The 24,619-nt window shown below is 33.4% G+C and overlaps 2 protein-coding genes across 6 annotated transcripts; one reads left to right on the top strand and one right to left on the bottom strand.

Annotated features, from left to right (window-relative positions):
- The first annotated feature begins 266 nt into the window (after positions 1-266).
- On the top strand, positions 267-9,902 carry LOC113688271 (probable disease resistance protein At4g27220). 4 transcript variants are annotated; one of them, XM_027206049.2, is made up of 6 exons: positions 267-408; positions 601-645; positions 1,321-1,540; positions 1,728-1,783; positions 4,731-8,536; positions 9,505-9,902. In XM_027206049.2, exons 5-6 carry the CDS (start codon positions 4,734-4,736, stop codon positions 9,671-9,673), a joined length of 3,972 nt encoding a protein of 1,323 aa, XP_027061850.1. In that variant the 5' UTR covers positions 267-408; positions 601-645; positions 1,321-1,540; positions 1,728-1,783; positions 4,731-4,733; the 3' UTR covers positions 9,674-9,902. The 4 variants fall into 4 exon arrangements, with proteins under 4 accessions (XP_027061850.1, XP_027061849.1, XP_071904825.1 ...); XM_027206048.2 differs by having other exon boundaries at positions 1,290-1,540; XM_072048724.1 differs by lacking the exon at positions 9,505-9,902 and adding an exon at positions 8,955-9,180 and having other exon boundaries at positions 1,290-1,540.
- A 5,228-nt stretch (positions 9,903-15,130) lies between these two features.
- On the bottom strand, positions 15,131-19,125 carry LOC113688276 (uncharacterized). 2 transcript variants are annotated; one of them, XM_027206058.2, is made up of 7 exons: positions 18,867-19,125; positions 18,637-18,762; positions 18,262-18,544; positions 17,983-18,156; positions 17,210-17,319; positions 15,661-15,980; positions 15,131-15,470 (listed from the first exon to the last, which is right to left on the bottom strand). In XM_027206058.2, exons 3-6 carry the CDS (start codon positions 18,400-18,402, stop codon positions 15,887-15,889), a joined length of 519 nt encoding a protein of 172 aa, XP_027061859.1. In that variant the 5' UTR covers positions 18,403-18,544; positions 18,637-18,762; positions 18,867-19,125; the 3' UTR covers positions 15,131-15,470; positions 15,661-15,886. The 2 variants fall into 2 exon arrangements, with proteins under 2 accessions (XP_027061859.1, XP_027061860.1); XM_027206059.2 differs by lacking the exon at positions 18,637-18,762.
- Between the last annotated feature and the right edge of the window lie 5,494 nt (positions 19,126-24,619).

Below are 24,619 nucleotides of genomic sequence, written 5' to 3'. Positions count from 1 at the left end.
AAAAAATTATTCATACCAACAGTAGCAAAATTGTTCACATCCTATGCCATAAAAGAATAGCAAAAAAAAAAAATCCATAAAAACAACATATTGTGGTTTGTTTGGATGGGAATTTATTTGGATGATTTATTTGAGATAATTACTATAGCACTTTTTGAGATGTGAGATAAAAAGGTGACAACATTGTGGCAACATTATTAATCTTTTGACTTTTTGCATATGAAATGGGGAGGAAGACCCTTTAAATCGGTCATGGTCTCCTATTAGTTCAACTTTCATCATTGATTCCTCAATACTCAACAATCATACTCGTAGAAAATCAAAAGAAAAACAGAAAAAAAGAAAAGTACATACCTTTGGCAGTCTCAAGACTTTCAGCCTCCTCAAGCTTGCTTGTAAAAATTTCAGGTACAGTGAGATCATATCCATCACAATTTTGTAATTGTCAGAGTTGTTTCTTATCTCATCAAGTACATAATTGCTTTACTTGGCACATAAATCTTAGTTCAATTGTTGGAGTCTTAATTCGATATTTTTTTGAGTTGCTTCTTAGCAGTGAAAACTAACAAAAATATAATACACACTTTTGTGCATTGGCAGGGTCTCAGCGTCTTCATCTTAATTTTGGTTGTCCAAGTTTGCAAGGTAAAAGGATATCATGCTCCATCTTAATTTTGTCATATTGAAGTTTTTTGTCACTGCATTCATGTTATATTAATATATGGCTTTTCGAGGCATAAAAATCACAGATTACTTCCTTTTGTTTCAACATGGATTGCTCTCTTCATGCTTTTCACATCGCTGGCACTTTTAGGCAAGAAAATTGAATTTTATCATAGTTTCAAATTCTTATTAACTTTTGGAGAAGATAAAATGTGAACAGAGGGCTGGATCTGGGCCGTAATGATATATGTATGTATGTATGTATATATGTCTACATGCATGCATGCATGTATATGTATATATTTTATTTATATTTATATATTAGTCTAGGCATATTCTTATATGTGTAAATTAACCTAGTCTCCCATATATGTTTGTGATCGTATTAATTCAATCTTCCCAATCCTACAAGTAGATCTCGTTGAATCTAAGTCAAAATCCAAGTTTTGGTGTCAATTTTATGGTACAAGCAAAAGGATACGTACACATATACATACTATGGGAATCAATGGTATTTAAGGAGATGCAACTCTCTAGAGAGTTGCAATATACTTTTTGGATTTAAAAATATGTGCAATTCTTTGGATATATCTATAAGTGTAATCGTTTGGACTCCTAACTTGTAGCCAGAGTTGCATCTCATGCTTTGCAAGGTAGGCAAAGACAAATTGGTTGATAATCGAAGTATTTGATCAAATACAATTCCACTAGCTTTCCTTGGACACTCCCGGAACTTCCTTCACGAGGGCCATTGGTGGTCTGCTCTGCTGCTAGTTCAACTTATACCATCCGTTCCTCAGCACTCAACAATCATAACACCTAATCTTGGCAGAGTCTCAAGGTTTTCAGCTTCCTCAAGTTTTCTAGTCAGTTTCAGGTATAATGAGATCATATCCGTCGGAATTTAGTAACTGTTGGAGTTCTTCTCTTATTTCACCATGTTATACTGATAGCTTTGCTTGGCACCAACATCTTGATTCAATTATCATTCATTCATCAAAACTCAACAATTATAGTCCCGAAAGCGAGACCGAACTAAAATACAACATTTTGTTTTTTGACAGGATCTAGCGGTTCTCAACTTCTTCAAGTTTTCAAGAAAACTTGTCTTGATTTCAAGGTACAATAATAACAAACTTGATCTTGAAACTGTAAATTTTTGTAGTTGTTTCTCATTTCATCATGTTATGGTTAGATTTGTGAGGGCCAAACATCTTGGTCACTTGTTCTTCTTTCAACACACGGAGTGCTTTGTTCAAGCTTTTTACACAATCGACAGTTCTTGGCAAGAATTTGTAACAAAGGACAGAATGAGATGATCCAAACCTGGACCTAACTAATACTACCAAAACTAGATCCGGGGACAGGATGGATCTATAGGAGTAAATTGATCCTGTTGAGTGTGGAAACATATTCGGATCTTGGCCTTAATCTTATAATTTATAAGCTTTTACATAAAATCTTGAATTTTTATAAAAATTTTCTTACACCAGATGCATATCAAATTTTTTGTTATAAAAAAAAGTTGCATATCAGTTTCATTTACTAAAATGCATAATTGAAATTTTAATTTAATGTACTCAAAATTAAAATTAATGAAATAAAAAATTACACAAGGTATCTAACCCAAAGGCTAATGAAGTAGGTTTTCGTGCATAGCTCTTCTTTTCTTTTTTGTTTTGGGACAAACAAAGAACATGCATTTTCCTGATGAAATTTTTTTAACAGATGAATCATGCACTTAAAAAAAAAAAAAAAAGTTAGCCGCATCAAGTGGGATAAATTTACACCACAAAATCAATGGTGCGATGATCGAAATATAATACAAACTTTTATATTTTGGCAGAGTTTTGTAGTTCTCAACTTCTTGAAGATAACTTTTTCTCATTTCAAGTTACAATGATATCACATTCAACCTTGATTTTGTAAATTTTTGTAGTTGTATATTTAGATTTCTAAGGCCAAAAAATCTTGATCACTTTTTTTTGCCCTTTCAATACATAGAGTGCCCTCTTCAAGCTTTTTATAGGGAAAATTGTTCAAAACATCCCTTACATTTTATAAAATAACTTTTTTCATCCCTTGCTTTTAAAAGTGTAGTTTTACGTCCCTTACAAATTCATATTGATCAAATTTGGTCCCTACCTAGGTTTCCTACTAATTTTTAGTCGGAATCCATTACGTGCCTTGCATGTAATTATTTTTTAGGGGTAAAATTGTCAAATCAATTTTATATAATCTGACTCATAGTCCCTCACATTTCGCAAAATGAATTTTTTCGTCACTCATATTTTACAGAATAAATTTTTTCATCCTTCGCATTTTATAAAATAAAATTTTTTATCCCTCATTGACTATGTATATGAATAGTTTTTTTTTAATCTACGTATATATCTATTTGATTTTACCTGAATAATACGAATAGCATATAACATATCTCTATTTGATTTCACTTCAACAAGTTAATTGTAATTATTCACATGCTATTCAATAGATATATACATGGGTTTAAAACTAACAATTTTATTTTTAACCCATGAATATATTTATTTGATTTCACCATGTGAATTTGTTCAATATTTGTGGCCTTTTCTCTTTTTGTAATACTTCATTTATTGAGTTGTATAATAAGGCCATCTAATTAATGAGTCCTAATTTGAATTCTATAGTCATGCTAATGAATTGCAGTTTAATTTTGAAACTTCTACTCGCCATCTTTAAGACCAACAATTGAATTACTTATTTGTGATTGTCTTAAAATTTGAAAGTGCTGATTACTTACTTCTTTTTGTCATACTTTTTCTTTGATTATTTTTTTATCAAATTTAATTCGATATAAAACACTTGACAATGTCCAAATTATTTAATTTTGTCTAAATAGCCTAATTGTAGTTGTACACATGCTATTTGTGTTGTTCAAGTGAAATTAAATAGTTATATATATGGATTTAAAGAAAAATATTCATACACATGATCAATGAGGAATGAAAAAAGTTATTTTGTAAAATGTGAGTGATGAAAAACTTCATTTTGTGAAATGTGATGGACAAAAAATTCATTTTATGAAATGTGAAGGACGAAAAAATTTATATTGAGAAATATGAGGGATTATGGATTGAATTGTGTAAAATTAATTTAACAATTTTATCCTTAAAAAATGATCACGTGCAAGGCACGTGATAGATTCCAATAAAAAATTAGTCGGAAACCTAAGTATGGATCAAATTTGACCAATATGAATTTATAATGTATTAGGGTGCAACTCCTGTTACCTATTTCATTTAAATTTTTTGGTTTGATACACTCAAAATTTTAAAATCGACAGAAAAGAAAAAAAAAACTACCTTAGTAATCTATTTGAAAACTAATGAAGCGGGTTTTCATGCAATTTACATGGTTCTTCATATCACATTGATATTTCTCCACATATTGTAGTAAATATTTTATTTTTTTTGCCAATGGGAAGAATCATAGATGAGTAATTGGACTATTTTGTCGTTTGGTATTTGTCGAATGAGACGCAATGAGTGGTGAGTAATTCGACATACACACCAATTGACCTAAAATTTATTTATCAAAAAAATTTTAAAAAGTAATTAAGATACCATTTGCCACAAATAAGAAAAAGAAAAATTATTAGTGAGAAGAAACATCATGTTGTACCCAAAAAATATAAAATTACTACTGTATACCCAAGAGTGTTTCTGCTTGTATACTTCAAGTACATTTCATTCAGCGCAAGAAAGTTGTGATATGACAGAACTTGTATTTGATAAATAGTTGAATATGAGAAAAGTCTTTTCATCTTGACATTGAGAAAATTCTAATAATACTACTATTAGTGCCTTTGCGTCATTGAAATGTTGATTAAAAGTTGAGGATACCATTATGTAGAATCCAACATTAATCGGCTAATTGTTTAGTTTCCTAACCGGGTTCAAATTTGTCAAACTAAGTTTGGAAATGCCCTGTTTCAAAATTTTCCAATGGATTATTATGCTGCCTTTATTGAACAACGTTATTGGTTGATAACTGGAATTTTTAGAGATTCTCTCGTCACTTGATAGGTAATGGAGTGCATTGGAAAATTAGCCACGGATCTTTGGAATTTGACATTCGAAAAAGCAAAGAAGTGGTACTATTTGCGTGATAATCTAAGGTCGCTAGAAACGAAGTTGGAAGGATTAAGCGGCAGAAAATCTGACCTCGAGTCGCAAGTGACAAATGCAGAAAGATCAGGTACTAAGAAAAGGAAAAGTGAGGTTGCGAACTGGTTTGAGAAGGTAGCAAACATAGAGGATGAATTCGGTGCATTGAAAACGAGTATAGAACAGGGTTGTCTTCTGAAAAATGCATTTAGCGGTGGGGATAGAGTGGCGGAAATGGACGCAACTGTAGAAGGCCTTATTAAGCAAAGTAAGGATTTTGGTGAGCTTTGCCTTGGGGTTTTTGAGAGCAGAGGTAAGCCACGAGTGACAACGAAATTATTTGGAGAAAAGTTTGACAGAGATTTGAAAGATATCTTAAGCATCTTAAGGATTGGAGAAAAGTTGGACACCAATGAGATCTTAAGGATTGGGATCTGGGGGATGGGTGGCGTGGGTAAGACTACATTGGCGGAACACATCCATAATCACCTCCTTAAGAATACTCAATCCTTAAGGGTTTATTGGGTTTCTGTCTCCCAAGATTTTACCATCAAAGGGCTGCAAGGTGACGTTGCTAAACGCTTAGGGCTTGATCTGTCACACGAGGATGATGAAAAAGTGAGGGCACGTAAGTTGGGTGACACATTCGAGAAAATGGAGGAAATGGTAGTGCTCATATTGGATGATGTTTGGGAAGAATTTCGTTTAAACAGCTTAGGGATTGGTGCAAGAAATTGCAGACTGATTTTGACTACACGCTCATTAGAAGTGTGCAACCGCATGCGATGCCAAAGCAAATTTGAATTGAAAACTTTGGACACAGAGGAAGCTTGGGGTTTGTTCGAGCGTACACTTGGCAGCGAGACCGTGCTTGACGGAGGTTTGAAAGATACTGCCAAGTCCGTTGCGAAAAGGTGTGGTGGTTTGCCTCTTGGTATTGTCGTAATGGCTGGGAGCATGATAGGTGTGACCGACATCCATGAGTGGAGAAATGCATTGGTAGACTTGAATAGAGTAGAGCACGGTAAGATGGAAGAAAAGGTGTCTCGCATCCTGGAACGGAGTTTCGATCGCCTGGATAAATATGAAAGGAATTGCTTCTTGTATTGCTGTCTTTATCCGGAAGATAGTGATATAAAAAGAAAGGAACTAATAGTCCTGTTTATTAGGGCAGAGCTGATGTCAAAACGGGAATCATGGTCAGAAGAATTTGATCAAGGTCACACAATATTAAACAAACTGATTAGAGTTTGCTTGCTGGAAAAAACTACAGATGACTGTGTGAAGATGCATGATTTGGTCAGAGATATGGCAATAAGGATCACGCATGGAAACTCCAAACCAGAGAGCAGCAGAGATGATGTACCACGATTCTTGGTGAAAAGCTTGGGAAAGGGAAATTCTAAAGTAACACAAAATTGGACAGAAGATCTCCATGCGGTTTCCTTCTATTCACAAAATTTCAAAGAAATAGAAATTCCACCAGCCTGGTCACCAAATTGTCCTAAGCTCTCGACCTTGCTTCTTTCTTGGGTTTCCATAAAAGAAATCCCAGATTCATTCTTTCGGCACATGTGTGGACTTAAAGTTTTGAATCTATCTTTGTGCAAAGGTATAACAGAGTTGCCTAATTCTGTTTCGGACATGGTGAATCTTACTGCCCTGATTTTGAGGTCTTGTAGTGACCTCCAATCTGTGCCACCACTGGGAAAGCTCAAGCAATTGAGGGATTTGGACCTATCCTCCACTAAGATTGAGGATTTACCTGAAGGTTGGGAGTCACTGGTCAACCTCGAAAGGCTTAACTTGGACGAGTGTCGGAGTTTAAGACGAAAGATAATAATACCAAAAGAGACATTTTCCAAATTGACCCGTCTTCAATGGCTAGCATTGCCACTCTATGGTAGGGTACAAGTTAATGATCCAGAAGTGTTGAACCAATTAGAATGTTTTAAAGGATATTTGTCTCTTACGAATTTCTATAAAATTACTCGGTGGCCAAAATACTATATGGTTTATATCAATGACATCTTAACTAAGTATCCATTTTATGGTTGTGGGGACCAGAAACAACTGTATTTCCATCAGTGTGAGCTTGGTAGAGGATCGAACAATCTGCCAGATGATATGGAATGTCTGGTAATCGAGGATTGTGAGGGCATGGGCATTAGGTGCTTGTCAGATGTTTTTAAGAATTTTATAAATTTAAGCCACTTATCTGAATTGTATATTAAGGATTTGGTTGGAATAGAGTTCCTCTGGCAATTGTCCTCTGCTTCTCCACGTGATCAGTTGGAAGTCTCGTATTTTAGTCCACTCTGTGATCTCCAAGTGCTAAGCCTCTCCGGGTTGCCAAATCTGGTTGGTCTATTTTACGGAGAATCAGAACCATCATATTTGCTTCCAGCTGGCACCTTTTCTTCCCTCAAATATTTGTGGATTTCTGAATGTCACAACATGAAGCAGCTATTCACAGTGCAGTTGCTGCAGAACCTTCAAAATCTTGAATTATTAGATGTTAAAAATTGTGAAGGACTGGAAGAGATAGCAGCAGATGGCAATGGAGAAGGACAAGGAGGAGGAGAAGGCACCCAATTGACCTCATGTGAAGGAGCCACCGCCACTGTCATCAACCTTCCGAAATTGAGGCGGTTGCATCTGGATAACCTGCCACAACTGAAGAACGTTTGCAAGGCAGCCATGATCTGCAATTCAATTGAGGATATTGCAATATTCGGTTGTCCAAATTTAAAGAGGCTGCCTTCGTTTCTTTCTGCCATCGACGGACCACCAAATTTGCTTCCAGCTGGCACCTTTTCTTTCCTCAGAGTATTGTGGATTTCTAAATGTCACAACATGAAGCAGCTATTCACAGTGCAGTTGCTGCAGAGCCTTCAAAATCTTGAAGAATTACACGTTTGCAATTGTGAAGGACTGGAGGAGATAGCAGCAGATGGCAATGGAGTAGGACAAGGAGGAGGAGAAGGCACCCAATTGACCTCATGTGAAGGAGCCACCGCCACTGTCATCAACCGTCCGAAATTGAGGCGGTTGCATCTGCGTAACCTGCCACAACTGAAGAACGTTTGCAAGGCAGCCATGATCTGCGAATCAATTGAGGATATTGCAATATTCGGTTGTCCAAATTTAAAGAGGCTGCCTTCGTTTCTTTCTGCCATCGACGGACCACCATATTTGCTTCCAGCTGGCACCTTTTCTTCCCTTAAAAAATTGAGCATTTCTAAATGTCACAACATGAAGCAGCTATTCACAGTGCAGTTGCTGCAGAGCCTTCAAAATCTTGAAACATTAACAGTTATAGAATGTGAAGGACTGGAGGAGATAGCAGCAGATGGCAATGGAGTAGGACAAGGAGGAGGAGAAGGCACCCAATTGACTTCAAGTGAAGGAGCCACCGCCACTGTCGTCCTTCCGAAATTAAGGCTGTTGCATCTGGGGCGGCTGCCGCAACTGAAGAACATTTGCAAGGCAGCCTTGATCTGCGATTCAATCAAGGAGATCGCAATATTTAATTGTCCAAATTTAAAGAGGCTGCCTTCGTTTCTTTCCACCATCAACGGACTACCATCTGTTCCCACTACTCTTCACAAAATCAGGGGAGATAAAGAATGGTGGGAATCATTAGAATGGGACAATTCCTACACCAAAAATGCCCTTGACCCATTTATTACTACAACAGATCGTCGACAGGATCTGATGATCATGTACGTCTTTTGTCCCCTTCCTCTAATGTTACCAAGTATCCCTTTTCTTTGACCTTTTTCCCCAAAATGATCTGCTTCTCCACTTGCATAGAATTTGATATTGCATAGGAATCAATATTAAGTCTTTCTGTGTTGAGCTTAATTTTTTCTTTGTCAACTACCTTTGTGGCAGTGTAGAGTTGCCAACACCCTTTCTTCAATTAATTTGCGTAATTTACTACATATAATGTTCTCTCCCTCCCCCCCCCCCCCCCCTCTTTTTTTGAGTTTGTCTGATGGGAAAATGGATTTAAGTGCTTTATTTTCTCTATCTGTCTTTATTCTTGTTTATTTTGGAGTTCAATGTCATCATAAATTTTCTCTATTTTTTTTTCCATTTTATGCTGTTGAATGTTCTCTGTCTATCCCTTTTTTCTAGAGTGGCTCAAGTTCTGCTCTACTGACTTCCTTTTCGATGGTACCAAATTGCCAACTGCACCTTTTCTTATAGTCAATCTGATGTTATCTACTGCGTACAGCATTTTAATTTTTTTTTTCAAATTTTTCTTAGAGTTAATCTTTCCTACACTGACGGTGTATACACTATCAACGTTAGATTCATGACATGTGTGTAAAAGTTGAATTTCTTATGTCTGAAATTTAAATTTTTTTTTTTTTTTGCTCTCTCTGCATCTCTTCTTCTTCATTTCTAGATTCAGTGTTTGTATTAATTTATTCTGTGAATGATCTGATCTCTGTGTTATTTTCTTTTTCTTTCATTTCCTGCTGTTGAAGGTTGTCTTGTTTTTCCCCTTTTCTGAAGAGGCTTTGCAGATAAAGCTGTAGGGCATATATATTTGCAAATGTTTAAATTCCAAATTTCATATTGAGACCATAATAAGTTGGAAGGAAGTAGAATTGCAAAGTAACTTACATGATTGCACTTTGCTTTAGTATCATAATAAGTTCTGTTTGTCAATAATTCTCAGGTTAAGCAAGCCTGTGAGTGCTGTGCCTGTGAGTCGTCACTCCTCTCATTTTGCTAACAAATACAGTCCTTTCAAAGAAAACAAACGGGTGTTAACGCAGATAAAAGTAAGATCACTTCTTTTCAATGTGTTATTAACGCAGTTCTGCAGAACTGAAACAGTCGATTAAACTCAGAGATACAGATACCATACGGTTTAGCTACCATGCTCGAGAATACTAAATATATCATTCAAAAGACAGTGCAAGAAAACCCCCAGAAATGCAGATTTGCAACAAATAAACAAAGGATCCAGTGAGTGCAGTGCTCGCAGATATCAAGCAACAGTAGTTGAAGAAGAACCATTATTTGCACAACTTCTCTCATTCCTCAAGTTTTGTGAATTGATTCATCCCAAAACATGAAACATTAAATGCCTCCTAAAAATTTGACTACTTGAACAAAAAGAAGGGAACAATAACTTGTCAAATTATTGAGTAAACTAAGGTTCTGAAAATGGCACAAGCTGCAATTATATTTAATTTGATGAAAGATTCGAACTTGAAATTTGTTTTATGGAAAAGATGGAAAAGGCCAGCAACTTTTATGAGGGGAAAAACCAAATAATAAAGGCATTGTTTGAAGTTATGGATTTTAATGTGGTGAGATTACGCCTTGGACGAGACATTCTTTCTAAAAAATACCTCCTGATAAATGGCTTTTTTTATAGCTCACTTGGAACTCGGCAAGACAAAAGGATATGAAAGAAAAGATTTCAAAAAGAAGATGCTTTGTGATGATTGTGAGCCCTCCCAAAAAAAAAAAAAAAAAAAAAATCCCTTTACAAAGTTTGAAATTAGGGAGAAACATTATATGACGCTCTAATATACTTGACATCCTGAAAAGGATCGAATTATTTTCTATCAATAAAAATGCAAGACCAACTTTTTTTTTTTTTTTTTGAAATATGGTTGGAGTTTAATAGTCGCCTACTCTTTTTAATAGACGCCTACTACTTTATAATAGACAATAAAGTAGAGTACGAGATAAATGAAAGGCCTTACCTCCGGAATAAGTACAATGTCGAATAAGGTGCGTTTTTTCTCAAAAAAAAAAAAAAAAAAAAAAAAGTGGGTTTCGGAGGCTTCTGGGCCTTGCCGCAAGAAACTTAACTTCGAGGGTGAAAAACTGTAAGGGGATGGCATTTGTAAGGACCCCATCGATTCTTGGTCCAGTTTGTGGACTTGTGGGCTATTGGGCAATTGCTGAAATTAAAGAATCTTGTGAGCTATATGAATGAAAGAAATATTTTGTTCCACAATACCCCAATCACGTTCAGCTGGCAAATCTATCAATTGCGTCTTATTGAAACTCATATTTGACCATTTTTACTTGTACATCTTGGGTTCACTTGAAATATGATCATCAAAAATGGAAAAAACAAATCACTTGTGTTGTTTCATTGAATCAATATAGAAAAAGAGCACTATCTAATTAATTGGAAATGATATCTATGATATTACAAGATTCTCAACCATATTTCAAGTAGTAGCAGATTTCAATCCAAAGCAGAAGGATCTTGCTAGGAATACCGCAACTTTAATCTGGACTTCTAATTAATCTTACTGTTAATTAATTGATTTATCGGCTGGACAATCTTAGCAATTTTATACCAGGTTTCTAACCAGTTGCCAAGTTTCTTCCCATGACTTTCCTATCAGGTTTCCGTGGTTTTCATCGTCAATCTCATTCTCAACGTCTAAAAAGAGGTTGCTTCTTCCTCTATTAACCCACCTATCCCTCGTCCATCAGCCGTTCTTCCCGTCCTTGTGACGATTCTCATCGTATTAGCTTTAAGATATATTTCATTCTCAAGAAATCTTTAAGGTATATTTCATTCTTCAAAGACCTTTCCTGTTGAAGTTTAAAGGTATAATTTATTTGACACACATAATCTAGCAACAAAGCACGAGATTTGCAGGGGGAGAGGGCACATTTTGTTTCATCAATTATTGCTGTTGTAAAATCTAAAATTCTTTGGTCTCTTTTTATCAGATGACAGATGCAGTTTGGAAGGCCATCCATATGGAAATCATTGTGCATATCATTGGGAACGCTATAGCTAAAATGATACTACAGCTTGGCAAGGTTATAGAGAAGGTGGAGGACACAGCAGTTGAGAGGGGAGCACTTTGTTTCATGAATTCCTTATGTTGTAAAAACTAACATATTCTCTTCTGGTCTATATTTTATTAGATGGATGCAAGTTTGAAGGCCATGGATATGGTGATGCAAATCATTTTTAATATCAGTGGGAAGGCTATAACTGAAATGATACCACAGCTTGGCAAGTTCACAGAGAAGGTGGAGGACATAGCATTTGAGAGGAGGGCGGCGCATTTCATTTCATCAATTCTTTTTGTCGTACAAACTAACAGTAACATTCCTTGTTTGTTCGTTTTTATTAGATTTTGGATGCAAGTTTGAAGGCCATGGCTATGGCGATGCAAATCATTACGACTATCATTACGAAGACTACAGCTGAAATGTATCGACTGCTTGGCAAGTTCGGTGAGAAGGCGGAGGACGTAGCATTTGAAAGGGCTGCAAATGTATCAGTGGACGCAGGGACGAGTTACTTGAGCTTGGGATCTGATATGCAATTGCTGCCCAGGAATCTGAACGCATTGAGGAGCAGAGCATCTGACATAAAGGAGGATGTGGAAAGAGCCGAGCTGTCCGGACGACAGAAGAGGAAAACTGAGGTCAAACATTGGCTGGAGGAAGTAGAAACATTATTAGATAATGATTTCATTGCATTACAGAGAAGGGAACAACAGGGGGGGATTTTGAACCGTTTGTTGATTGAAGGCCATGCCAGAAAGATGAAAAATCAGGCGAATGAATTAACTGAACAAAGCCGGCATTTTAAGGTAAATTCTGTAGTGTATTCACATATTTCAAAGACAGGTGTGGAAAGTAAATTATATGGCAAAGAAGCAGGCACGTGGAAAGGTAAAGAATATGTCAAAGAAACTGACATGTACGGATGATGAAAGGAATATGTTTACAAAAGCAAATAGTGACCTATAACAGGCACGGGCCGGTTTGGAAATGTTGTGTATGGCAGAAGCTGAAAATGTATTGGGGTGTCACGGAATTAACTTATATATAATGGGTCTAGAAATAAAACACCAAAGAGAAAGGGTAAGCAGTACTAAACACAGCCATGCTTGGTACATAAACTGATTTTTATGAAAGTAAAAAATATATTGCCCATAACATACCTATTCTTTATAATTTTTTTTTTTTTTTGCATTACATCAACAAAACACTAGCTATTTACGGGTATTTTATTCTGAATCATTACATTTATATAAAATACATAAATATTTGTAACTAAAATTGAAAAAGTGTTACACTAATATTTTTACGAAAGGAAAACTAGTAAATTTTATATTAAACAAATTTTAAATATGTGAAAGTAAAAAATTTTTGCCCATAACATACCAGCTCTTTATGAGTTTTTTGCAATACATCAACAAAATACTAACTATTTATAGGTATTTTACTCTGAATTATTACATTTATATAAAATACATATATGTTTGTAACTAAAATTGAAAAAGTATTATACTTATACTTTTACGAAAGGAAAACTAGTAGATTTTGCATTTAACAAATTTTAAATATTTGAAAGTAAAAAAGATTGCGCCCATAATATACCAGCTCTTTATGGATTTTTTTGCATTACATCAACAAAATACTAGCTATTTATGGGCATTTTACTCTGAATCACTACATTTACATAAAATACATAAATGTTTGTAACTAAAATTGAAAAAGTAATATACTTATATTTTTACAAAAGAGAAACTGGTAAAATTTGTATTTAACATAAATTAAATATGTTAAAGCAATATTAAAGGTGATTTTATTAGTTACTTAATTTGTTGGTAAGAAACAAGGTTTCTTTTGCAAAATTTGTTCATTAGATATTTTTTTCAAATAATTAGGATATAAAGGTAAATTTTCACAATCTTTTGTTAGCAATAGACCCCAATTTCCTCCTAGGCAGTGACGAAACCAAGATTTTTTCCTTGATGGAAGGGCCAAAATGATTGATAAATAAAATTATTTTAATATGTTATGTTCAAAATAATTTTCATCTATTTAAATATATGACATCCTAAAATATCAAATATTAACTTTAATTATAAAGGTATGTCTATTTAATAAATATGTAGCATAGTCATAACTAAAATTAAGACAAGAAATAACATTTGATTAAATATCTTATACGAAAAAATGCACTTTTCATTCTCAAAATTTGGGTGGTTGACCAATTTCATCCTCAAAATTTCACCCCAAACATATTGCATGCTCAAAGTTTCGTAATTTTTGCCAATTAAGGACAATTGACGGGAAATGAAGAATTAATCATTAGAACCAACGATTTTATCCAACAAAAAATGGGTAAAACCGAATAGAGCCATTTTTAACAGAACAATTGCAACGGACAAAAAACTCAATTCTTCTCCTTCTTTGCTCTACCTTTCTGTAACCCCAAAATTTTTTTGCCAATCTTTAAAATTTTAACAACCGTTATACAACTTTCAAAACAAATAAATTCATTCTAAATTTTTATTTGGGATTATTTTATAAACCAAATCGCGGTCACTTTGTGTAAAGTATCACTTTCCCAAAAAAGACCAACTCTTTATGGCTTTCCTCCATTATAAGAACAGAATACCCATTTTTTCATAACTAAATTTATTTATCGAATAAAATAAAAATAAATCCATTTTCTAATAAAAAATCAGCTCTTTATGACTTTCCTATATTATAAGAACAGAGTACCCATTTTTCCATAAACAAATTTATTTATCAGATAAAATAAAAATAAATCTATTTTTCATTATAAGACCAACTTTTTATAGCTTTCCTCCATTATAAAAATAGAGTACCCATTTTTTCATAAATAAATTTATTTATCGGATAAAATAAAAATAAAGCCGTTTTATAATAAAAGATCAGCTCTTTATGACTTTCCTCCATTTTAAGAATAGAGTACCCATTTTTTCTCAGACAAATTTATTTATCAGATAAAATAAAAATAAACCCATTTTTTCAATAAAATATCAGCTCTTTATGATTTTCGTCTATTATAAGAATAGAGTACTCATTTTGAAGGCAAAAAGGAATTTGTTTATCGGATAAAATAAAAATAAACTCATTAATGTCAATATTGAGATATAGCAAAATGCTGGCCCACCTCTCAATGTGATTTTCAATGGGATAAGATTTGCACAGTACATATAGCAAATTGTCATAGCCCCTGTTCCTTCACATGTGTGTAGAGGCGGTAATTGTCATGAATTGCTTACAACTTATTCCCTCCAAACCTTTTCTTATAATGGAGTTTCTGATTTTATCCAAGTAATAAAGTATTTCAGTGAAAAAAGGAAAAATAGAAAATTTATGAAGGAAAGTCACAAAGAGCTGGTATTTTATTGAAAACCATCGACCCTTTACCAAAGACGATCAAATGCAGCTAAATGATTTTCTTGCAAGAAAGTTGCCGAAAGCAGCTTTGTGACTGTAGTTGCTACTTTTTTTTTCAACCATTTTTTTAGCAAGAGGTATCATTAATGTCAATATTGAGATATAGCAAAATTTGTATACGAAATAACAAACCAATTTGTCATTACAAATACAAAACGAGCAATAATATATTACAACCAATACTATCAACAGTACAAAGCACAAAGATACTCAAATCAAATTCTAATTGGGCTTTAATATGTACAACCAAAATTGCTAGGGATAACAAATGCTAAGATAGACCCTGTGCCAATATACAATGAGTATCATGTTTGCATTAATTGGCGAAGTCCATAATCGAAGTAGCTTGTGAGAGCTTCATAACCATATCATGTTTGTTCTCCTCCACCATTTTTATTTCTTCAATTACATGCGTATCCATTACTGAATAAACCAAAACACAGAGTCAAATACTACTAGAGAGACGCGACTACATATATAAACCTCCTTGGAGGAAAAGAAATACTCTGTACAGATTATAAATCAAATGAAAATGACATTTTACATTTCTGTTGGTCAGAAACTTTTAGTGAATATCAAATTTTGGTTCAAGACTATTAAAAGGACCGGTTACCTGAGCTGGGTGATGGTGTTTCATGTCTTCTCGAGGTCTACTAACAATGTCTTGTTCATTCCTCGAAGATGATGATTGACCACCTGATGGTGATGCTGCATCCCCTCAAGTTGAAGACAGTGGGACTCTCATGATTGTTCAAATCAAATGCAGCTTTGTTTTCACTTGGGTCATCAAACACAGAGATTCTGAGTTCAAAATATGGAGAATCCAACGTTATCTCTCCTTATTTACTCAGGAAGTTAAGACGAGGATCACATTGAATAAGCTTTTCGAAATGCTTTCCCAACAAGCCTTGTGGACACTGCAGAAAATGATGCCTGCCAGAAATCCCAGAAAAAATGCCAATCAACGGTGAGTCAGACCATTGTTGTATTGCACTTAGTCTCCAGAGATTGAGCAAAACAACGAAAAGAAAAAACTGTCACTTAAATAATTGTAACACTGCCAAGCTAGTCAACACATCAATATCGACATATCTTAGATTACCATTCAAGTTATTCATGTTTCCATGAAAAAGAAATTAAAGCCATACTTAACAAAAGAATGTAATATCAGGATTAGAGGTAAAGCAGAGAGTGAACGAGATGAAAAAAAAGTAAAAAAGAAGAAGAAGGAAAGAAATGTTGTTTTTGTCAGTTAGCAATTAAATATTGACATGGTTTCACAGCCAAGAAGCCCCTTCCAACAGGCAAAGATCTCACTTTGTAGCAATATAGAATGGAATACATCCAGTAAGGATGATGATGTTAAACTACAACTTATCCTCACCAGAGCAACAAGACAAATGAGGTATGATACCCTAATGTTTAATGATATTATCAAGCATATGTGATGCGTCCCACTCCCCATGACTCTAATGGGCATACATAGTCAACTGTAATATTGCCTTTAGACGATAGACATATGGAACACTTCATGGCATAATTTATATTGCTCAACCATACACTGATAAGCAAATAACAGAAAGAAAATGTGGTATATGTCCGAGATCTGGAGATCCAGCATGTGCAGAGTGTACAGTTGTCCATAAAATCGTAGAAAACTTCCTCGAGTTAACTTCACTGTAAAAATAATTAATTGTAGAAACAATAGTCAGAAAATAACATCTAGTTACGTGGACCACCATTTTCAGACCAAATGTGTGGGAACTGGGAAGTAAAGGCTAACCAGAACGAGCCCCACTGGGCCAATAGCAGTATGCCCGACCATACTTCCAAGGCTTGGCTTACCAATTCGGTCATAAAGTTGCTTTCTTTTTGCACTACTAGTCCTTATTAAATCGAGCTCCGTCACATTCTGATATTAATTACAATTAACACCTCAACATTTGAGAGTGTCATCATCTTCATTGAGCACAATTTGCAATCTTTGTGCAGAAAAATATATGAAAGTTAAAGACAAAAAAAAAAGGAAAATAGCCAAGCAGATCGCCATTGTTGCAGGGGAAACATTGCACATTTTACTCCATACAAACTGCAACATCCCCCATTATCCTTCAGTAGTAATTAAGAGAAAGAGTTCTTTGAGATTACTGTGAAAAACTTACCAAGAAATAAGGAAAGGCTCGTTCAAGTAGTTGTAAACACTGATAATCAAGTTATCATCGGTGACACAGTCAATGTGTGGCCCTAGAAACTGCCCATTTATCAAGATTCCCTGCAGCATATACACTTCCGACTCTTAACCACCCAAAAATTCGAGCAAATTCAAGAAACACATTGCCACATGCATATCATAGTACAAGTCATTAACAACATAAAAACATGTTTTGGTGCATATACATTACCCGTTGTTTGACACCCAATGGGTATATATCACCATAAGTGATTTTCCAAGTGTAGAACCTATATGGGTTATCAGCATTTGCTCCATTGAGAACAGAAACAAGAAGAATGCAACTGCTAATGAGAGAACAAAAAATCTTGCAGTCCCTCATCCCTTTTTTTCCCCTTCTCTAAGAATTTTGTTCTCAAAGAAAGATTTCCTTGGATTCCTTCGGTGAAGGCCAAAGGGTGGGGAGGAAGAAAATGAATGGGTCAGTATGTCTTCTGGCAAATTCGGGACAGATATGTAAGGCGAGGCTTGTGAGTGAGTTGTCAGTGAAGAGAGATTAAAAGCATTAAGAAATTGCGGTGAAGGAAGTCAGATGGTCAGAGAATTCAGAATTCAGAGGTGATTTTAGGGAGTTGTCTCCCTAAAGAAAAGAGGTTGTCCTGCAAGCTACACCATTAAAAAGAAAAAAACATGTTTTCACTATAAAAAATTCATAATAACGACATACAAAGTAATTAACAAAGACACAGTAAGTGTTGCTAATACCACTACATCCAAAGTCCCCGGTCCGTCATCAGGATAATTCGCCTTCAAAGCCATTATATCAGACCATTGAATTTCAATCTTATTCTTGAGCCCGCCATCAAGAACCTCCCGTACAAGCTTATGCTTTGCAAAATAACACTTTGCTACCAAATCCCCTTCATATCTTGACTTATACTAGAAATTAGAACAAAGACATGCAATCAAAATTAACGAAATCATAAGCAATCCAATAAAACAAGCTTCTAAAATCCATGATCCAATGCAAATGTATAAATATACCTCCCAGGTCCCAATTCGCAGAATAGTTGCTGGAAAATTTGAAGCCTTGAGCTTCTCAGAGGAACCAGAAGCAGCGGCCCCTTTAAGCTCTTTTTTACTGGAACTTGCACCCTTAGGTGAATTAGCTTGAGAAAGCCTCATTTGGATCAATTCCAAAAGGGAAGGACTTTTCCTCAGCCTCAATCCCAATGGACTCGGCTCGTCTAATGGGTTATACTGAGCCGGCGGTGCCACCTGAAAGCCACCCACTTCCCCACTTCCCTGCTGCTACAGCCAAACTCCCCTGAAAGTACATCAGAAATTGAACTTTCCAATCATACAGACAAGACCACATAGAATAAAATCAGGAAAAAAAAACCCAAAATTCACACAAACTCCTAAAAACTGATAGATGTTCAAGATCCAATTTTGACGGGCCGTTTTCATTTTGCCTTCCAGTAAGACCCATTTCTCTACTCCAACTGAGATAAGCATTTCACTCTAATCCACTGAAGTAGAAGTCTACAATTTCAAAAAGTTTTTCTTGCGATTGTTAAATTGACCAAAAATGCAAGAAAAAGGCAATTGACAAAACAGAGATGAAAATAACATATTAAAAAACCTACACCATCGCTTTTCCTTGAAGTCTGCCATTGCATCGGAAGGGTCTTTAAAGTGTGTCCATGATTGTATAAATTCAGATCTAGATGATAGAGAGGAAGAGAGGAACCATATGTCTATGGAAAACTGAAAATTAATAGAGAGGGAAAGAGAGATAGAAGGAGAAAGGTGCAGAGGAGGTTGCGATTGAACTTTCGAGCGCTCTGATCTGAGAACAAATATTTGGGAAAGTAGCCTTGCAAGTATGGAAGGCTTGGAATTCATGTGGTGCTAGGCTTGACAAGTGCTATGCCGGGAATGATTAAAAAATTTTCCCGCGGCTCTGCTAAAAATTGGAAGGGCGCAAAATTTTGAAATTTTCACAAAAAAGCACCCATGATTTCTCACCAATAACATAGAAACTTTGGCCCACTAGAATTAGTATTTGGAGGGAAGCTTTCCCGCTCTCTTTTTTTGCGAGAATTTTAAGCGAGAAAAGTCGTTGCCCTCGCAGAGTATATGATGGCTCCAATTTTTGGTGAGGTATTGTCCTTTTCCTTGCTATAAGCCTCTTAAGAGCGTCAAGCTTTCTATTTCTTCCTAAAGTTGTTGTCGCTAATACCCTTTTTTGTTGTAGTGAAGGGAGGAAAACCATAAAAAACTGGTGTTTTATTGAAAAATATATTTAGTTTTTCATCCGATAAATAAATTTATTTATGAAAAAATGGGTACTCTGTTCTTATAATAGATGAAAACTATAAAGAACTTGTGTTTTATTGAAAAACGGGTTCATTTTTATTTTATTCGATAAATGATATTTTTCTTTTTAGAAAAATGGGTACTATATTCTTATAATTGAGGAAAGTCATAAAGAACTGGTTTTTTATTGAAAAAAGAGTTTATTTTTATTTTATTCGATGTTTATGGCAAAATGGATACTCTTTTCTTATAAGGGAGGGAAGCCATAAAGAGCTGATGTTTTATTGAGAAACGGGTTCATTTTTTTTTCGATAAATAAATTTTTTTTATCCGATAAATAAATTTGTTTATGGCAAAATCGGTACACGGTTCTTATAATAGAGGAAAGGCATAAAGAGTTAGGATTTTATTGAAAAATGGGTTTATTTTTATTTTATCTAATAAATAATTTTTTTTAGAAAATGGGTACTCTGTTCTTATAATAGAGAAAAGTCATAAAGAGTTTATTTTTTTATTGAAAAACGGGTTTATTACAATTTTATTCCAGCCAACTGTGACCCATTTTCCCATTAACCTATGTTAGACGGACTAAATCATTGAGTTTGTTAACCACAGTCAAAATTAACACAGAAGCAACTGACTCAAATTACTCAATCCTTTATGGCTTATACCAAATGAATACTAGGAAGCTTATTTGAAATAACAATAAAAATATTCTATAAATGATTAAAATTTAGTACATTAGTTAGTAAGTACTTGTAACATACTTGTATAATGCATGATTATATGTATAATTTAATATTCTTTTGTACTTATATATTTTAAAATATTTTGTGAAAAATATTTTGACCTTTCACATAACCTTAGAAAATAATAAAATTTTATCGTATTATAAAATAATAATTTTATCTTATTATATTCATAGGTTTTAAGTTATAAAAATTGTGATATAGAAACAAGTGATATTCTACATGTAACTAGGAAGATTTGTTGTTATTGTTATCTAAACTTTTAAATTTTTCAAAAATTGAAAATGATTACAAACTTACTATTCTACAATTAGTATAATTTGTTAATTAGCCAAAATTCTAGCAAAAGGCAAGCAAATGCAACTTGTAATCAATCCATTCTGATGCATGAAAAAATAAGATAGCATTCTGCAAATAAATAAAAAAATCCACTTTATATAGTTCGTTGTGACAACCAGGCTTATCCCCACTTTTATTTGAGTTTTGATTACAATGGATATAACATATTCCCTCCAAACCCCAAATTTTGAATTATAACATTCAACCAAAACATGCTCAAACTCTCAGGCTCGGTCATACAAAGACAACTAGTGTGAATATCCGTGCTACGCACGGTACTTACATTATTAAAATAAATTAAAAAATTATACCATTTTAATTTGAAAAAAGTTAAAAAAATTATACCAACATAATTAAAATTTAAGATTTGTCTAACAATAGTTCAAAATATGACAAAAACTGTAAATCATTCAAGAATTGTGTTTTTGCAAAAGATGGATCTTAAAATAATAATAATAATTTATATTAGAAAATGAATGATATATGGATAGAAATAAATGTAATTGCATTTTTTTTATTTTAAAATGAAATACTTACCAATATTATGCATTCGATTTGATAATCTTATATATATATGCATTATGAGAATATATATATATGTATGTATATATGTGTGTGTGTGTGAATTAACTACCTTTGAATTAATTTTTATTAAAAAAATTATTTATTTTTAATGCCTTTATAATTTGTGAATGATTGTGAGAGTAAAATATATTATGACAATAAGATACGTTGAATTGTGAAAATTGTAATTTAAACAGGCTCCTAAATTTTGGATATTTGACTTTCGTAGTTGCGAATTTCTTAAATTAACGGTTAGTTATTACTCTAAGTGATATGGTAAGTGTCAGTAATAAATGTGAGATGTGAATTGGAATTTGCAAATATCATTTTACAGGGGTGGTTATTATCCGTTAGTTAAAGTTTAGGAGTTTGAATTTTATGGGGTAGTGGAAAAAACATAAGGGAAATGTGGAAAAAATATAAGTATGATTATAGGATTTGTAGGGCCGGTTACATGATTAGTTAAGAGATAAATATTTTTTAATTAAAAAATGTAAAATTCTATTAAAATAGCATTCAGACTTTTGATAATTTTGAAAGCTCCTTATCTAAAACCCCCTCAGCAATACATTTAGATATAGATACTAAGCGATAGTTATGATAGCGCAATAGTTTTTACCTGATATAACACGTTGTTACACTTTTAGCGATCATTTGATTTATTGTTGGACATATTCGCCTAAATAAAATAACACCTAAAATTATGGAAGTAAGTTTCCTATCTAAAATAGTAAGTTAAGTGTAATAGATTAGTAACTTTTATACCTCAAAAGGTAAATTGGAATAAATATTAAACTTAATTTTTAAATAAATAGATTACTACTTGATATCCCAAACTTACTTTTAAAAGAGTAAGTTTAGTTCAAATAACAGTAAGTTTTTATACATCAATAGTAATTCTTACTAATAACATGGCAATAAAAATGATTAAGGATCAAAATTTACCATTTTTTGGAATGCATGTACAATTTTTACATTAAAACCTTATCTCAAAGTAGTATTAGAAAGCTTATTTGAAATAATGATAAGATGTTTTTATTAATGATTAAAACTTAGTACCTTAGTTAGTAAGCACTCATAATATACCTTAGTAAGTTTAATTCAAGTAATAGTAAGTTTTTATACATAAATAGTAATTATTACTGATAACATAGCAAATTTGATTAATAATCAAGATTTATTGATTTATGGGACGCATGTATTATTTTACTTTAAAACTTATTTCAAACTAATATTAGGAAGTTTATTTGAAATAACGATAAGATGTTTTATCAATGATTAAAACTTAGTACCTTAGTTAGTAAGTACTCATAATATATTCGTATAATACATTATTATAGGTATAATTTAAAATTTGTTGTACTTATATATTTTAAAATACTATGAAAAATAGTATGAACTAAACCTACTCTCCAAAAAGTAAATTTCTGATATGCAGTAGTAATTTATTTTTAAAAAATTTAAGTTGCATATATTATTTCAATTTACGCTTGAACATACATCGATCGGTGCTCTTTGGATGCGTCCAAACTCCAGTGAATGTCTTTAAACTAAATTCTAATCAAAGTAGTATCCAAAATGTAATGATTTAGAGTAAAATGCTCATAAAATTTAGTACAAGGATAGCTAGTGTGAATATCCGTGCTATCCAAAATATTTATGTATTTTACATAAATATAATGATTCAGAGTAAAATGCCAATAAATAGATAGTATTTTGTTGATGTAATGCCCATAATCGGTGGCCCCAGGATGGCTTTGTTTAGTAATTAGTACTGCTTACGCTTCTTCACAAATGTTTTATTCTTAGGCCCTTTATATTTATGTTAATTCCGTGACATCCCAACACACTTTTAGCTTCTGCAGTACGCAACATTTCCAAATCCCGGTTATAGGTCACCACTTACTTTTGTAAAAATAACCCTTCTTGATCCGTACATGTCAGTTTCTTTGACATATTCTTTACCTTTCCACGTGCCTGCTTCTTTGCCATATGCTTTACTTTCCACACGTCTTCTTTGATTACTAAACATACTGCAGCAACATCCGCATTTTAATGGACTTCTGCTTGAAAAAACAGGAGAATGAAAAGCCCCAAAAATCAAGTTGGAGAAACTTCTATTGATGATAAAATTAATGGGACTGTTATTTGGATGAACATCCAAGTAGGGTCAGATCTCCTTCAAGAGATATGCAGATATTTTTTTTTTTGGTTACTTTTGTCTTTTGATGACTCTGCGAAAGTTTCAGCAAGAGGAAAGAGTTGAGGTGAAACCTGAGACATAAAATTAAATGAAATAGTTAACTTCATTTATGAAAATCTTTTTAGTCTTTGATTGGTAATAATTAGTATGATGTTATTTGTTTTCTTCTTTTTATGATTGTTTACTGATATGCTCTAGTAAATAATAAAAAAAAAGAATTACTTCACCAAAATTTTGCTATGGGGTTGTAAGATAAATATGCACCTCTATCTATGTAGTGGTTGAAGGCATGAATGTTGTATTTTATCAAAAGACGTCTTGTTTGGATTGTCATTTGTTTTTATAAAAAAAATTTATATTTTTTTATAAACACATTTCTTACTTACCTTTTTATTTTATATGCATTAAATTCTTAAAATATATATTTTTTTATAAAAATTTCAAAAATAGCAATCCAAATTTTATATTTTCCCAAGAACTTGGTGTCGGTGAGGTGAGGAAATATTTTTCCAAAATGGTATGAACTACAAACCATAAAAGAGTACTGGAACTTTAATTGAAAAAATTCAAGACATATCCATGTCTTTTATTTGCTCAAGTATTAGTTTTATTACCACACCAAACTCTTTACTTTGCCAATAATGACACCTGCGAGATGTAAATGTTTTCGGCATTTTCTAAAAGCCTTCCTCGCAATTTCCTGGAAGTTTCCTCGAGTCGTTGTTGTCAATGACCAAGTCATTTCCATCCCGGTGCTGAGCCTCTACTATTTGGATGGCCTATTTTTGGCCTGTTTTAACCACAAAAAAAAAAATTTGTTTAAAATATCAACCATGCTAATATTTAAAAGCATCCAAAATTTTTCAAAAATACACATTAAGTAGGATACTGGTAGGGTGTGGTAAAGAACTAAAGATTGCCATTTGCGGGTGGCGGTGAGAGGGGATGGGTTTTGGAAAAATAGGATATTTTGAATAAACATCAGTATTTTTTTTTAATATTGATATAAAATAACTGTAGTTTGTTACAACAAACTTTGTAATAAACACTCAAAAAACATATTATCCAAGTGAACCCTAAATAACTTTGCTCTCGAAATTTTAAGAAGTTTCCTTGCTACTTTCCATGAATTTCATTTATTACAAAAGTCAACGGCCAAGTACTCTCCCCTTTATTATTACTACTCCTCTGCTAATAGCGCAATAGATATTGGTGGAACTGGGGC

Source organism: Coffea arabica, chromosome 5e, assembly GCF_036785885.1.
Source record: "Coffea arabica cultivar ET-39 chromosome 5e, Coffea Arabica ET-39 HiFi, whole genome shotgun sequence".
In the NCBI taxonomy this organism is placed as follows: Eukaryota; Viridiplantae; Streptophyta; class Magnoliopsida; order Gentianales; family Rubiaceae; genus Coffea; species Coffea arabica.
The sequence above is the reverse complement of the archived record's forward strand: the minus strand, read 5'-3'. Positions and strand labels throughout refer to the sequence as shown.